Source organism: Cygnus olor, chromosome 9, assembly GCF_009769625.2.
Source record: "Cygnus olor isolate bCygOlo1 chromosome 9, bCygOlo1.pri.v2, whole genome shotgun sequence".
Taxonomy (NCBI): domain Eukaryota; kingdom Metazoa; phylum Chordata; class Aves; order Anseriformes; family Anatidae; genus Cygnus; species Cygnus olor.
Window position 1 is genome coordinate 16,447,279 of NC_049177.1, and position 15,759 is coordinate 16,463,037.

Here is a 15,759-nt window from a genome sequence, read left to right on the forward strand (position 1 = left end):
CAGTGTTAGGAATAAAGGAAGGAACCGGTGCATTAAAGATAATTTGGTTTAAAAATAGATATTGGGCTGTAGATCTTAGAAAGATGGGCAGTTTAGAGATGTGCCTCAGCCTTTAACGTAGGAATTTGTGGGATGGAATTACTGGCCTCTGTTACGGGAAGATCAGAATAGACGACCATGATATGTTGCTTTGGACCTCACAATATATTAAACATACTCCAAGCTTAGAGTTTTTACTCTGACTTTTAAGAGGGGGGCAGTCTGCAGGTGAAACTTCTGCCCACTAAATTTCCAGATGTTATTCTGTTTTTTTTCATGCGTTGTTATCGTCTGTTTAATTTGCAGTAATGACAGATGCCCTCACTAACTCTAGGAGTAGCCCGTTGCTGAGTGTGACCTCTGATAAGCTGCAGTGGAGGTGTCCAGCAGGGAGCTGGAGGGGTGCAGTAGGTTTGGGAACCGGCATGGGGTCTGGTCCTGGTGGAGTGGAAACTGCCTCCAGCAGCAGCAGAGCTGCCTCCCCGTTGTGCTGAATGTCAAGTCAGCAGTTCGCGTGGCTGGGCTCAAACTGAGGGCTGGAAACCTCAGGATAGCAGAAGGAGAGCGGGATCACGTTCTAAGCATATTCCTCAATTGGATTACTAGTTGGAAATAATGCCACAGGAGCAAGATTGCAGGCTGTAACTGCATATGAGAGCATTTTAAATTTTTCCTTTGATCGTTTGACAGAATTGTTTTGAGTTTTATGAATTTTACTAAGTGTGGTTTGGGGTTTATGTTAGCTAAACTTCTAGCGACAGTGTGTAAGATTTTGTAAAGCATCTCAGCAATGAAGCAGGCAAACAAGTGTTACAGCTGTAACATCAATGCCAGCAGTGCTCTTGTATATTGAAGTCCTTTTCCTCTGATAAGCATTTTTACAAGGCTCTTCAGATTCCCCTACCTGCTTGTGATTCTGCCTTCTAGTTCTCTAGTAAGTGGGAAAGCACTTTTTGAAGGTTGCAGGGTTGAGAAGACTGTGTGACTGAGGAAAGTGGTGGTGGGATCTCTTCAATAACTTCAGCTCCCGAAATGGATTTACAGAAGGCCACCTGTCAGACTGTTTGACTGTTTTATTGGTAGATTTGAGGAAAAACAAACAAACGAACAAGAAAGTAATGGCAACAAATAATGTAAATCTGACTAGGAATTCTGTAATCAATTGGTGTGCGTTAATTCTGATTTTATAAAAAAGCTGTGCTGGAACTTCTGACCCTGCAGACACAAAAATCCGTCCAAGTTAATGATTCTATAAAATCCAGCTTTCTGAGCAGGAATTTAATGATTAATGCTTTAAGTGCATAATTACATCTTTGCCAGAAGATGTTTTTCTCTTCTTTGGCTCACAATCTGCCTGTTCAACATTTGCTGAAGTTAAGCAAACACAAAGGTGTTAAGAGTCTTTGTTCGAGAGCTGAAATCTTCCGTGCAGCTGAATGCTTGCGCTCGTTTATTACAGGATTTGTGCTTCCCAGTCTCCACATCAGCTCATTTTTAGTAAACGTTGTCAGCATTCAAGCTATTATTTGACCAACAGACTGACAGGTAGTTTTAAACGTGCCTTTTAGTTTATAGTCTTCACTTCTGCTGCTAGCCTGTGGGACAGAGTTGTTTTGTTTTCCAGCTTTCCTTTGCTTAATGTTCCCCATCACAGCTGAACTTTAGAGGCAGCAGAGCTTCCAGCTATTCCTCTCTTCTTGTGTGCGTGGTGGTTTTTTTTTGTTTTTGTCATGTCTCCCACCCCCAGTGTTTTAGGAAAACTCATGAAGAAATAGACTGCTGGTGGGTTGAGTAGCCTGTGAAACGTGGGTGCCTTCAGGTCCCTTCTGCAGTGCCTGAAGCAGGACTGGAGCTTGGGTGGGCGCTGCTTGTCTGCGATCAGCAGAACAGGGGAGTGTAAGCAGGAGTTTAGGGCTAGTTATCAAAGGACACTGTGGGAAAAGTGTTGAAATGGGAAGAGATAATAGCTAGAGTAGAAATTAGCTGATCTGCGCAGTGCAGTATTGAAGTATGTACATGGTCATATGAGCTTGCCTTGGGTCCTCAGTCATAATGAACAAAGAGAATATATTATTGCTTGAGGTGCCTTTACCTGTTTTCAATGATTCAGCGATGCATTTAAATAAAAACAGTGCTGGAGCATACTCTGTAATATCATTCCTACGTCTTGAGTTGGTTGAGCACTTTGATAGGTGCCTAATAATACAGCGTGATGATTTATAGTTCCTGTGTACCACAGCTACTGCCACCCACCTTCATCTTTCAGTACAGCAAAGGTGAGAAGAGCCAATATTACGAACTGAGAACTGAATGCCAAGAGCCAAGAACACCTTAGTTTTCATTTGTACGTTTTGATCTGAAATAGGCTTATAGTCATGTAAATGACTCGCAAGACTGTGTTTAGGATTGCAAGTGTGCCAGCTACAAAGCTAGTCTGGGCTGCGAGGCAGTGAAATGGAGTAGATAACCGGAAGATACGCACTTTGAAACCAGCTGTAATTTAATCTCTTGCAATTTATAGTTTCCCATCTTTCCTTTCATGAGCACGTACTTGCCAAATGCATTCTTGCATTGCTCTTGTGTTTGTGGTGTCATGAGATTGGGTAGATGGAAAAGATGAGCTGTGGTGGATGTGCTTGCAGTGCCTGTGAGTTCAGAAGGCAGATGTGTATGAAACATGCTTATTTTAAAAACATTTTTGTCTTTGCTGCATTAGAAATGCTAAAACCGGCAGTGTACAATATTATGAAATGTCTCATAGGGCATCAGAATTAACTGAGTGATCAATACAACTACAAAGACAGGAGGAAAATGAGTATATATCCACACCTGCAAATGAGCTTTAGAATATTTCAGAAATACTTAATATTCACGAGACTCTTTGCATTAGCGATGTGTGCTTCTTCTGTAGAAAATTAAGGGCTATCTCTCATCTTTCCCAGCAGTGGGCTAGGAGTTCTGTTGCAGTAATGGCCAACAAGACACTGTATCTCAGATGGTGAGGGGTGGGACATACACACCCAGTTCAGATCTCTTAAAAGACGGCAATATCACAGCATGGTATTGTGAGGAGGCAACGGTACACATTGCTGATACAATGATAAATGATCAGAAGTGTGTTTTATCAGCATTTCCTCACAAGCCTTGATTGTATTAGCTGGAGGTGAGGAAGAGTGAGCAAAAGCAGTAGTTGCAAAAGGCAGTTTGGAATCCACCAAGCTTAAAGAATGTCTGAATACTGGAGGTGGGTTTTGTGTCTGCCGATGGAAGGTTGAGTACTGTGTGTCTCACAGAGCATACACCTGGTAGTAGAAAGTCAGTCACAACAGTGTGATTTCTAGAGAGAAAGACCTGTCTCAATAGGTATGTCATTCTGCTGGGTAACTTTTTAATATCTATATAAAAAAATATGCACTAAAAAGGAAGATTTTAATAGTGGGAACCGTGTGTCATATCTGCTAGGATGGGGAAGTTTATTCATCTGCGTTCTCTTCCCAGTTCTTCTCTTGAGTCCACCTGTTCCACTCCTCCAGATATATTTTGAGAAATGCAAAACATACTGTGTGGAAGGACAAGTTAAGTTTTCCAGTATGAGCAGGGTAAAGTCTCCAATTTTTAAAGAACAATAATAAGAAATAACGTTGTCTTTTGCCTTCCTTTAGGACTCCTGAGCAGTGTCCAAGTGTGGTTTCTTTGCTGTCAGAGAGCTACAATCCCCACGTGCGTTATGGAGCTGCCATGGCTTTGGGTATCTGCTGTGCGGGCACTGGAAACAAGGTGAGGACCAGTAGTCGTCCACTCTTTGTTCAGTCTCCTTCCATAGCAACATTTGTGCAGAAATGTCATGCACAGAGATCAGATTTCTTGCACGTGCACATCCCTAGCCAGCTGGAGGAGAGCAGTACTTCTTTACATTTTTTAACTGTCCTGGGCATAAAGACTCTTTTCCTGCTTGTACAGAACAGATAAAGTAGAAGAATGTTTTTATATGTTATTGCCACGTTCTTGGAATTTTGTCTCTAAAACCTTTCTTGGAGTTTTCTTGCTGTCAGTTGCTACTCAATATTAAATGCATATTCAGTACTCCAAAATCATTATTCCTTTGCCTTTGGAGTTGATCTTGTACACATCACTTTAGAGGGGGATGGGGGATGCCAGCAATGGGAAAAGAGCAAATACTTTGCATAACTCCTAGTTCCTTTCTTCTTTTCTGTGGTACATAATTCACGGAAGATCCATGTAGAGCGAAGTGCAGTGAAATGTACCATTTTTTCAGGTGAATAATATACAGCCAGTAAATTTTACTCTCCATTTAGAAGTATTGGTGAAAGATAACTCACAGTGGGTGGCAGCGGGCTTTTAGAGCAGAAGCGTTCCCACTTCTGTAGAATGTGAGTGCTCAGTGGGACAAGCAGCAAGTAAACTCTGGGATAAGCTTCGTTGCTTCGTCCACATCTGTATACAGTCTGTACTGATACTGAATCACAGTTTTGAGATAGGTACATAGACTGACCATGTGAAAATAATATTTCTCGCTTCCAAGTCTTTGATAAATCTCTCATTTATCTGTATCATCCCTTCCTCAGCTAGTATTAAACGTTAGTTCTTTGGCTCTTGCACACGAGATTCCACAGCACATCACTTGTGTTGCGAAATGCGCAGAATGCTGACATGCGCTGCCTGCCATCTTTAGTATCCAAAGCATGCAGACTTGAAAGCAAACTTGAAATACTATTTTTAATCCAGGTTGCTTTATTCTCAAGTGGAAGGTGGAATCAAGTTGCTAATTATTTTTAACCTGCTGCATCTGACAAGTTGATTTAAGTGGAAATGCTTTTAGTGGCACAAGGTCTGTTTTATTTCTAGATACTTTGTGTGATAAAGATCTAGATCATCTGATTATACACAGACATATCTTCTGAAGCTTATATTAGTAGGTTTTGAAAGCCCACATACTCAACTTCAGAGATTGGAAAGCTTTTTGTCATGGTGGATGTTCTGTACACGGTGTTGAATTACAGCCAAAGAATGAGTCACCTGTGATACCTTCTGGCAGAGAAGCATAGCCTTGAAGTTAGCTCATGTGGCAAAAAAGCAAGGGCACGGTATTATCCTAGAAGTTTTTCTCAGAAATAGTGTTTTGTATAAAGTCAACTTGTTTGTAAAAAGCCTCACCCTGACAGAAGCACACCGAGAGGTTTACGCTGGAACACTTGTGCATTCAATTGCATTTGCTCATGTCCTCAGTTTGTGTGGACAGGTGAAAGCTCAGTGCAAGAGACAGCCAAGTGATTCTGTCCAACCTCTGTAATCAGGAGATCACATAATAGATTAAAAGAGCTCTTTCAGCTTCTTAGGGTGGTTGTCAAACTGTTGTATGGTGTTCCAAAAAGCATCTAACAGCTTGCTTCATGTGACATTTCTGAGTGCTTTTAGACAGCCCCTGGGTTGTCACAGACCAGATTAATCTGTACAGCCCACGGCAGTACAAACTGCTATTTAAGGTTTATTCCACTTAAATCTGAAGAGTGTGGGTGGTGAAGGTTGGCTGAGCTCCCTAACAACTTGCTGTTGTTGATACAGGTAGTCTCAGTCCCTCTTGCCACCTTTTCCTCTGTGTTATGTCTAGCTCCCCAGGGAGTTGATGCAGACACAAACTCAGAGAAAACTCATCCAGACAACAACACAAAAAAAAGTGAATAGCTCTCTACTGAATTATCAGTCTGGAAAAGCTCACTGAGAGGTGCGATGAAGGCTGCAGCTAGCACAGGAAAGGGGAGGATCAGTACAACTGAAGGGAAGTTGAGGAAGGAGAGGATCTGCTTGTGGCAGCAGTGAGTTTAGATAAGGTTGGTTGTCTTGTGTAATGTGCACTCAGGACCCTGGACGGTCAGAAATGAATTAGTGTCTGTAATAACTATTTGTATGTTTAAGTCATGGCTTGCAAAGTGGCAGAACTGTAAATAGAGAATAAAAATGTTCCCAAAGAGATGATTTAGTCTGAGAAGTCTGCAAATTGCATGTGCTGGTCCTGGGTATATTTAAGCAGCATATATTGCAATAGACTCTTTATAGTTTTTCATAATTCATATTCAATGTCTGCTTTGAAATGAACGCCTATTGGTAGATCCATTGTGGATCATGTTCCCGTTGTGCTTAACTGAGCAGTTAGTGAATTTGGAGAAGCAATAGATGTTTTGAAATGTTTTTAAAACCTAGATTTACTACGTATGTGCTTATAGGCAGCCCCAATTGATGTGAGTTTGAGATGAGGGCTTTCATGTGCTGCTGAATGTTACAGATTCTAACAATAAAATGTAAGGCCAAAAATTTGGGACCTGGATTACTTTACTGTCTTGTTTTATAACCTCTGACATGATGTTTGATATCTCAGGATCATCTGTTCCTAAGTGGAAAATGAAGGTAATACTGATGTATTTTGTTGTGAAGAATGGCAGAGAAAGTATAATTTATGAGTAGATTTTAAGACATACCTTTGTCATTAGTTCTAATGTGCTGAATATGTCTTACTTCTGCAGGTAGATCTTGTTCTATCCATCACTTTTTTTTTCTGCCTGATTTTTAGATGAAAAGCCCCAGCTATACAGACTTCTGCTTTATTTAGCAAGAACATGCAAAATATGTTTAAAAATGTGACAGCACCGATCTGATAACCTAGGATTAAAGCACTGGATCCTGGAGTACTGAAAATAGCAGTATTAACTTTGTGATGCTTTTTTTTTCAGGAAGCGATTAATTTGCTTGAGCCAATGACAAATGATCCTGTGAACTATGTACGTCAAGGAGCTCTGATTGCATCTGCCCTTATCATGATCCAGCAGACTGAGATTACCTGCCCAAAGGTAATAGTGGCATACCTTGCATACCAGCTTGCTGGGTGGGAAACGTGATACCAAGTCATTAGGTCTCAGCACTGCATGTAAGTCTTGTCAAGAGAGTATGTGCCTCAGAGCAATAGCTGAATGCATAGCAGGAAACTCCTGCATGCATCAGAGCACGCACTTTTGAATGGGGGAGTGATGCATGCTGATAGAAACATGCTTGGTAGATGACAGCATTTCAACTCGAGTTGTTACATGAACACATACTCTTTCTTAAAAGGTCTAAAACCATCTTGTACCGATACAAAGTGACTGGCTTCCACTAAAATATATTGAGGCCTCTGTACTTGTGATTTATGTGAGAACCGTTGTTTAGTAAAGAAGTTGTTTCTTGTGATACTAAACTTGATTTTTGATGTGGCCACCATACAGGGTAGCAGTAAAAAAACTATGCTTCTTTTGTAGCTCGATAAATGCTTTCCAGGTGAAACAATTTCTGCTGTCAGATCCGTCTCAGTTGCTTTATAGCAAATAATTTTTTTTTAATGGAGTCTTTCTGCTCGGAAGGCAAAAAGAATTGCGTGTGCTGTGTTTAGCTTTTAAAAATAGATTGCTTTGTGAATATATGACAGATGATAATATGCAAACATTTGTACAGACTAAAAGTCTACATTAATAGAAGCTCTGAGGTTTCACATTTCATCTGCTCTGGTGAGTGCTGAGACAGAGTTGTAGCTGGTACTTTGCTATTGATCTGTCATATATGGGTTGCTTTTATCAACGTCACTTTAGAAACAACTATGATAAAAGCAGACACTTTTTTCTGCTCCATTCGTATGGGGAGAAAGTGGGGGGTGTGTGTGACTTTTTCCAGTGGAAAACTGTAATTGGGAAAGTCAGCAAAGACCATCTACAGATACAGGTGTTTGGGTATTTCCAAGCTGCAGAACATGAAGATTTGCTAGCAGATGGTTTGTTCCTTTAAATTATTAACCAAGATAGTCCATTTTCACTGAGTAGAATCTAGCATTAGTATTACTTGCATTATCAGAATTGTAGTTCAACTGAATAAAACAGTGGAGAACACTAGAGATCTGTAGGATCCCCTCATCTTCCAAGATATGAAATATATGTAACATGAAGCTGAGTGATTCTTTCTTCGGGAAGAGACTGCTTTTTGTTTTCATCATTTCTTCCTTAGTCTAGTACTTGGAATGCCAGCCCTAAGTATAGGAATCACAGAATCATTTAGTTTGGAAAAGACCTCTAATTACCGTCAAATCCAACCATCCACATCTCTATCAAGTCCAGCACTAAACCTCGTCCCTAAGCGCTACATCCACACTTTTCTTAAATACCTCCAGAGATGGTAATTCCACCACTTCTGTGGGCAGCCCACTCCAATGCCTTATCACCTTTTCCTTGAAGAAATTCTTCCTGATATCCAATCTAAACCTCCCCTGAAAAAAACGGAGGCCATTTCCTCACGTCCTGTCACTTCTCACCTGAGAGGAGACCAACACCATCCTTGCTGCAGCCTCCTTTCAGGTAGTTGTAAAAAGCAGTTAAGTCTCCTCTCAGCTTCTTCTCTAAACTAAACAACCCCAATTCTCTAAGATCAGGCTTAATCATTCTTCTGCACTCCTCTCTGATGTTGGGCAAATTGTATAGCTCCCCTGTGCCTCAGTTTGACACCTGAAATGAATAAGGATGATACTTTCTTCTGTGAAAGGACATTAAGAATAAATTAATTTTAGTTTGTGAAGCACACTAATCCTATTGGGATCACAATTGCGGGCTGGTCTGAACAAGTCAGACATCCAAGACTGTTACGGATTACTTGCTGAGTCTGTCTAATGAGTTTTCAGTCCTTATGAGATGATTGGTGAGAGTCTGTGTCTTAAAGAAAAGTGCAGACAGAAGAAATGGCTAGCAAAAATACAGATTGTTTTAGGTGTGTAACAAGCCAGATCTCTTTCCCCAAAATGTCCCGCTAACCTTGACTTGAGAGGTACATGTAATAAGTAGGCTTCCTAAAGGGGTTGCAAATTGTGCTAGCAAATACAGGGTGAGATGTACAGTCTGGGGTTCGGTGGCTTGTTTAAAAGTGGGGATAGTTACTTAAAAAGCTTTATGCTAAGGCCCTGTTTGTAAGCTAGAATTTGAGCAGTGTTACACAATATAGATACAGAAAACAATTCATTACACAGTCATAGAAGTGCTGCAGATATTAAAAACACAAAACCAAAAACCCTAACGATTATAAATAAGGAATCCTGGAAATAATCTGAGGATTTAGGATCTCAACACAGAATCTATCAATTTTTCTTCTTTTGAAGGAAGAAGGTTCTCCAAAAGTTAGCAGTAGCTATCATAGCTTCTTGCTCAGAAGTGAAAGGAATATTGTGAGGAATAGACTGCCAGTTAAGCTATTTATTATTCCCATTTCCATGGGAAACATTTTTGGAGCTCTCTGCCAGTCTAAAGAAAAAATATTCTCATGTGAAAGGATAGAGTTAAGATAACAAGACATTTTTGGATCACAGTGACATATTTTAATCCAATTAAACTCCTAAATCACATGATGATGCATTGTATACCAAGCATATAACCTGATGTATGTATTTGTACTGCTAGATAAGCAGCTAGTAGGATGAGCATGGTGGATTTTATGTCCCACAAGCTGTGTTTGTTGTCTTTGGGGGTTACCGAGAAGCGAAATTTTACATTTAAACACACTTCATATCATTGTCTCACTGCTGATAAATATTTTGAGATGCTTTGCATGCAAGAGAGTGATTTTATAAAGATTGTGGCATATAGTCTGGCAAGCTTCCTGTCATTACTTTTCAGTTTTGTGTTGTCTGTTTTTTGTGTTTTTATAGACTTCTTGTGAGCTGTGTGCTTTGAGTTAGATGGACTTTAAATTCTGTGATAACTTGGGAAGAGAGTAGCAAATAGAGTAGTTGACTGCTTTATCATTCTTTCCAAGAGATCTTATAAATTCTGTTTCAAGCATTTTTTTCTTTCCATCCTTCCGTTAACATTGTAATCTGAGGCATGGGGAATGACAGTGACATGTTTCTCAAGACGTTCTAGTAACAGGCTTTGCTCTTACTTTTCTGTTCATGTAGAGCACAGCAAATAAGCTGCCATGCCTGCTCGTGGAATTAATTGCCTTGGTTTACCCCACCCCATTCCATTGGAATCTAGTGCAGGACCATTAGTGTTTGTCCAAACACCAACAGTCCTGCCTTAGGACTGGTTGGGTTGTAATTGCGAAGTACTTTTATTGTTTCTGCATTGATACCAGAAAGGAGACTTAAGAGAAAGGTGTTCTTTAAAAAACAAACAAAAAACTAATATTGGAAAAAGACAACTTCAGATTTTCAAAAAAATACTGGAGTTTTGAAAGCTGAGTGTTGCAATGCTGAAATGCCAGTGATAAGTAGAGATTTGATAATCAAAGTATTTTTATTTAAAATAAATTTCTTTTGTTGTGATATAATGTAGGTGTATATCTTTGAATCACTTTTGCTTTCCGCTTTTCTTTGTATTTGTCTTTGTGCTCACTCAGTTTAAACAGTTGAAGTAAGCGGTGTATTTAATAAATGAAGAATGGAGGTCTCTAGAACTTGAAGTTGCTGAAGTGCTAAAAAGGGTAGCAACTCATGTATAAAACTGACTTGGTCTCTTTGGTGTACAAACTCAGATTCCTCTGTGACCAGCCAGCATGGTTTTTCCTGACCTCTGCTGATACATTTAAGAGCCATATTAGTGGAGGATATAGAACAACAAGTTGATTTTGTGAAATGGAATCCTAAATTATGGATATGATGAGATCACTGTAACAGAAATCAATGGCAACTTCGTTATGTTTTTGTGACCAGCAAGGCAATTAAGACAGCAATTTGTGAGACATGCTACATGTCTTAACATCTTGAATTGAATTTACTTTTGCTGTTTTTGCGTTAGGGTAGTCGTCTTTACAGACCGAGAAGATAATAAGCAAGTTCAAAGATTTTCTTCCCTTCTCCTTCCATCATGGCCTATTATCTTTTAGATGTGAGGAAGTCAGGACCTGATAGTTCTTTTTTTCTTCTTTTAAATGAAATGCTAGGTCTTGGTAGGATGCAAGACTGTTTTTTGCAGTGTTCTGTTAGCACCTTAACTTTCCTTCACGTAAGCCTGTTACTGTTAGATGTTTCTGTATGCTGTGTGTTCTTACATGTAGGTAGAACAGCTTTGACTTTTGAAGACGGATAGAAAAAGCACACAAGCAGTTTGAATCTTGTTTTATTAAAACCAGATTCCTAAATAATCTTATTCTTAAGAATTTGCATTTGCAGTAAGCATCACACACGCTGACTGTCACCATTTCCTGTGGCTAACTGTTAATGAGCAGAGGCCGTATTCTTGACGATCTCCTAGGCTTTGCATACATGATGTTGACTGGTAGAGGGAGAAGTGGTAAACAACCTATTAAATGATAAATAATACAAGCCCCTCGGGCTTGTGGTAGGAAATGGTGCTGTACCATTCTCATGTCTTAAAGCCTGTGTTTTCCTCTGTGTTTCCAAGGTTGCACATTTGGCTTTGTTTGAAATCAGCGGCATGCAGTTTAGGCCAGCATTAATTATCAGAATGGTGTGTGTGTATTGTTAGGAAAGATGAAATGAGTCACTGCCCGTGTTTTAGTGTTCCTCCTGGAAGTTGCCCAGATAAATTTCTTGATAACATTTACAACTTTATAGCATTCGGAAAAGTGCTCAAAGATTTTTGAGGGGGGAAACAGAGCTTGTGGGTTTCACAGCATATTAAACAAACCTATTTGGTAATTTGGGATGTGCTCATTGTCATGGTTTGAAGGAAAAACAAGAGCAGATTAAAGGGCTCTACTAGACAAACTCTGACAGGTTTTGTTTCAACAGCTTCAGAAGCTGTTGACATCCTGATCCATTCTGTAGGAGGCGGCTGCCACAACAGCAAAGGTAGAACTGAGTTTTTGTCTGAATCTGTTTTACTTTCTCCAAAGGGATGGAGCAGTGGCTGTGTGAGGATGGTAATTTCTTGAACTGCTGCTGCTAGATCTGCCAAAGCAGGCTTTTCCCAGCTTCAGGGAAGGTTTTACAGCTGGGAGCTGATCTAGTTCAAAATGTCTATTGCTGTGAAGCATTTGCTTTATAGAAATAGCCTGGAAAACACGTAGGCTGATAATACATGTTTGACTGTTGAGTCAGTTCTTTGATCTAGGTTTGCCTGGTGCATAAGGCCACGCTGGGTAGTCTCCTACCCTTTCATAGAGCATTTTTGCTGAAGTAAAACTTTGAATGGAAAAAACAGTTTTTCAGGTTTCAGCCAGGTTTCTGTCACTTGGTCTCTTGCAGTCATAGGTGTCCGGGTTAGCTTGCTGCTCTGCATAGTGTCCCAGTACCACGGCTAGTGGGTTCCTGGTGGGACATGGGACATCCTGGCGCCAGCATGTTTTGTTCATCTGCTTTGGATTCATATATGTGAGTAGGAGCTGTGGAAGCCGTGGATAGGATGCTTACAGAGACTGCCAGCCGTGACTGGGGGAAGGAAGTGAATGACTTCTGCTGCTAGCATGGGCTCGTGTTTGCCAAGTGAGGTGTTTCTGCCCTGCGCTCTGAGGTACTTCTCTGTCAGACTTCAGACGCCAGCATGAACTTTAGCAGACCTGCTGAATGTCTTCTCGCTTCACCCAGGGTTTTGTTCTTTGAAGATTTGATTACTGTGTAAATTCCAGATTACAGTCCACTGAATGAGTGATTTTTTTTCAGAGCTTTGTAACATCCCTTTTTATAAATATTCCAAGCCTAGAAGCTGAGCCCAGAGTTACAGGAATGACGTGCTCTAAACAGAGGCGCTAGAATCCTACTGTTCAGCAAAACCAGACAAATAGTTTTACATGTTGCTTTGTGTCCATCCCAAATAATAACTGAAGGTCTTGGTTTAGCTGGCCTGCATGTGGTTGCCTTGCTCCAGGTTGCTGGAGATCAACATCATTCCAGGAGGAAGCAGGTGGTAGGACATGTTCTGCTTCAGAGGCTGTGAGTATGAATATTGAGGGAAATAACACTGTGAGTACAAACTGAGGTATTTTTCCAGTGTACAAGAGGTCAGGCATAAGAAACAAACTATTTATATTAAATGTGTAAACCTCCATGTAAGCTTTCCTAAATAAAAATCAGGAGAGTGTGAAAAAGCATAAATAGAGTGAAGCGGTGGTGGAGTTTCTTCAGTATATCCAGAAGAAACCCTGTTCTGTGTGTGCAGTGTCATCCTGCCACCCCATCTGTGTATGTGTGGCTGCCCCAGAAATGTGCATTGCTCCTTTTCCTTAGCATTTATAAAGGCAAGGACTTTTAAGTCACCTCCATTTGGTGACCTTACCACCTAGTAATGAGAAACTTAATGCAAAGGAGAACTGGCATCTAGGGAACTAATATTAATACGCAGATCGTTGGACTTAGGCTGAGACATGGAAATAGCTGACATTTTTCCTGTCAGTTTTAGTAAATGCTGTACTGTTGTTCTGCTCAGCTTTGCTGAGGTGGCTGGCTGATGTGGTGCTTCGTGGTTGTGAGGCTGTCCATTTGTGGGAATCGAAGCAAGTAATTTTATTACAGCTGGTGTTCAGCAGGTCGTGGCTTACACATATAAAAGTTCGTGTCCTTCACGTAAGCCAGAGACTGGTTTAAATTTCATCAGGTTAGATGTCATCAGTGCTAAAGATGTTGAGGTGATGAATAGTACAGCTGGGTTAGCTGCTGAAAGAGCAGAGGAAAAGGTAGTGACTGGAAAGTGGCTTTTCCTTTAGGGCTCCTGTGTTTTAAACGGTGTGGTGGATTGATGCCTGTTGTTTTTTTTTAAACAAAACTGGTTTGCAGAAAGCATGCAGTCTTTATATGAGGTCCAATAAGTATGTAGGGCTATCACATCGTGTTGTGACTCTGGTATACAATGCTCATGTTGTTGGGAGAGGCAATTTGTCTTCTTCCACCCCAGATATTTAACATAATTTCTCAGATACTGTCTGGTGGGTGGGAGCTGGCTGCAGTAGCACAGCTCTGGGGCTTGGGGCGTTCTGCACGTGAAGGGTTAGCAGCCAGAAGGGAACCTTTCAATATCTGGAGGCTGGCTGGCAACTTGAGGTAGAAGTTTGTCCTCTTGTCTGGCTGTAGCAGTAGGAAGAGGACTTGGGTGCAGTGATAAAATGGGCCGATAGTGGGGAGAAGCTTGTTGAAGACTTCTTGTGAGGAGGCTTATTGAAAAGACCTCCTTCGCTTTTGAGTGTGTCAGGCGAAGGCTTAGTATGAAAACAACATTTTCCACAGATACCTGGATGAAAATTAATTTAGGAAAGAGGTACAGAAGTTTCTTCCAGACATTCAGTGGGTTGGATGCAGATTCTCAGCTTTTGACTGCATTGCAGATTGGGATTTTCTGGTCAGCTTCTTCAGCTATAAAAATCACTTGAACTGTATTGTTGTTCCCCTGTATGTACTGAAAGATAAGCTATTAATTTTTGATAGAGCCTTAGGTATTTCTGGATGTGATACTGTTCTATCTTTACAACTCATAGTGAATCAGTGAAAGATGAAGCTGTTGGAAGCAATGATGATAATATAAGCAAAGGTTTAGCAATTTCCCTTATTAATGCGCACTTAAAACATTGTGGTAAATGTACCATGGCATGAACTGTTACATTATTAAATATTTTCATTAATGATTTTGACTTAAAAGGTATGAGTGCGGTAGCAAAATCTGCTGATGACGCACCATAGGAGCATTATCAATACAGCAGAACTATTATAGAGGAAAACCAGAATAGGTTTGAGGTTTTCAGCAGTAGGAATTGGAGGAAATTTAATAAAGTGCAGTGTCACGCACCTAAGAACATATAGTAGTTGTTGCCACAAACTCATCGGTTGGTCTGTTATTCCACTGATACTCCAGAGATTCTCAGGCTACTCACGTAAGGCCTGCAAGATGTGGTTTGGAAATGTATGTCTGTGCTGACTATTTAAAGTCGCTATATGGGTATCTTCAAGTGGGGAAAACTTCTGCAATTAATTATTAAACTTGTATCACTTGTGATTAAAACCACTGAAAAATTGAATGTCCTCCTAGGATGCAGAAATCCAGGATACTTCCCATAATGACAGAGTATTTGACTCGTGCAATTTTATAATCTCTTTTCTTTTTTCCCATCCAGGTCAGCCAGTTCAGACAGCTCTATTCCAAAGTGATCAATGATAAGCATGATGATGTTATGGCAAAGTTTGGAGCAATCCTGGCACAAGGCATTTTGGATGCAGGTAATTCCTCAAATATCTAAAGCAGTCAAAATTTCTTACACTTGCTTGACTACAGAATGCTTCTGATAGCTGTAATAAGAAATTTCATTTGGGAGATGAAGTGCTGGCTTTATGCCTGTCATGTAATAGCAGTAAGAAATCTCTGATTTCAAGTAATTTTATTTAATTAAAGAAATAAACCCCGCTTTATAGTTCCAGCTTGTATCAGTGTGCTTCAGTTAAAATAAACCAGTCTAGTCATTGGAGTTGGTCATTTGTCCAGAAGTCTGCACAAATACGATTTTTTGCTCTGTTTTGTTGTCCTGAATGGTGATTTATAGCATTTTAGATTGCTTCTTTATTTTTCTAAGGTCCAGAAATTTGGACACCTTGTGGTATCCTGTCTTCTTATTTTGAAATTTCTGTCAAAATCTGAAATGACCAGCTAAAAAAAAAAAAAAAAGGCATTAAATATGTTTTTAATAACTAAGTTTTTCTTCTTCCTTGATTATTAGGAGTGTTACATAATGAGGGAAGCAAATTTGACTGTATTAGCG

General features: G+C 40.1%; 1 protein-coding gene across 1 annotated transcript in view; it reads left to right on the forward strand.

Moving 5' to 3' along the window:
- The window catches only part of PSMD1 (proteasome 26S subunit, non-ATPase 1), a 72,250-nt gene that overhangs the window by 42,143 nt on the left and 14,348 nt on the right, over positions 1-15,759 (forward strand). Inside the window, exons 17-19 of the mRNA XM_040567833.1 lie at positions 3,702-3,816; positions 6,786-6,902; positions 15,121-15,223. Coding sequence (XP_040423767.1) covers positions 3,702-3,816; positions 6,786-6,902; positions 15,121-15,223 — 335 coding nt within the window. The remainder of the gene's footprint in view (positions 1-3,701; positions 3,817-6,785; positions 6,903-15,120; positions 15,224-15,759) is intronic.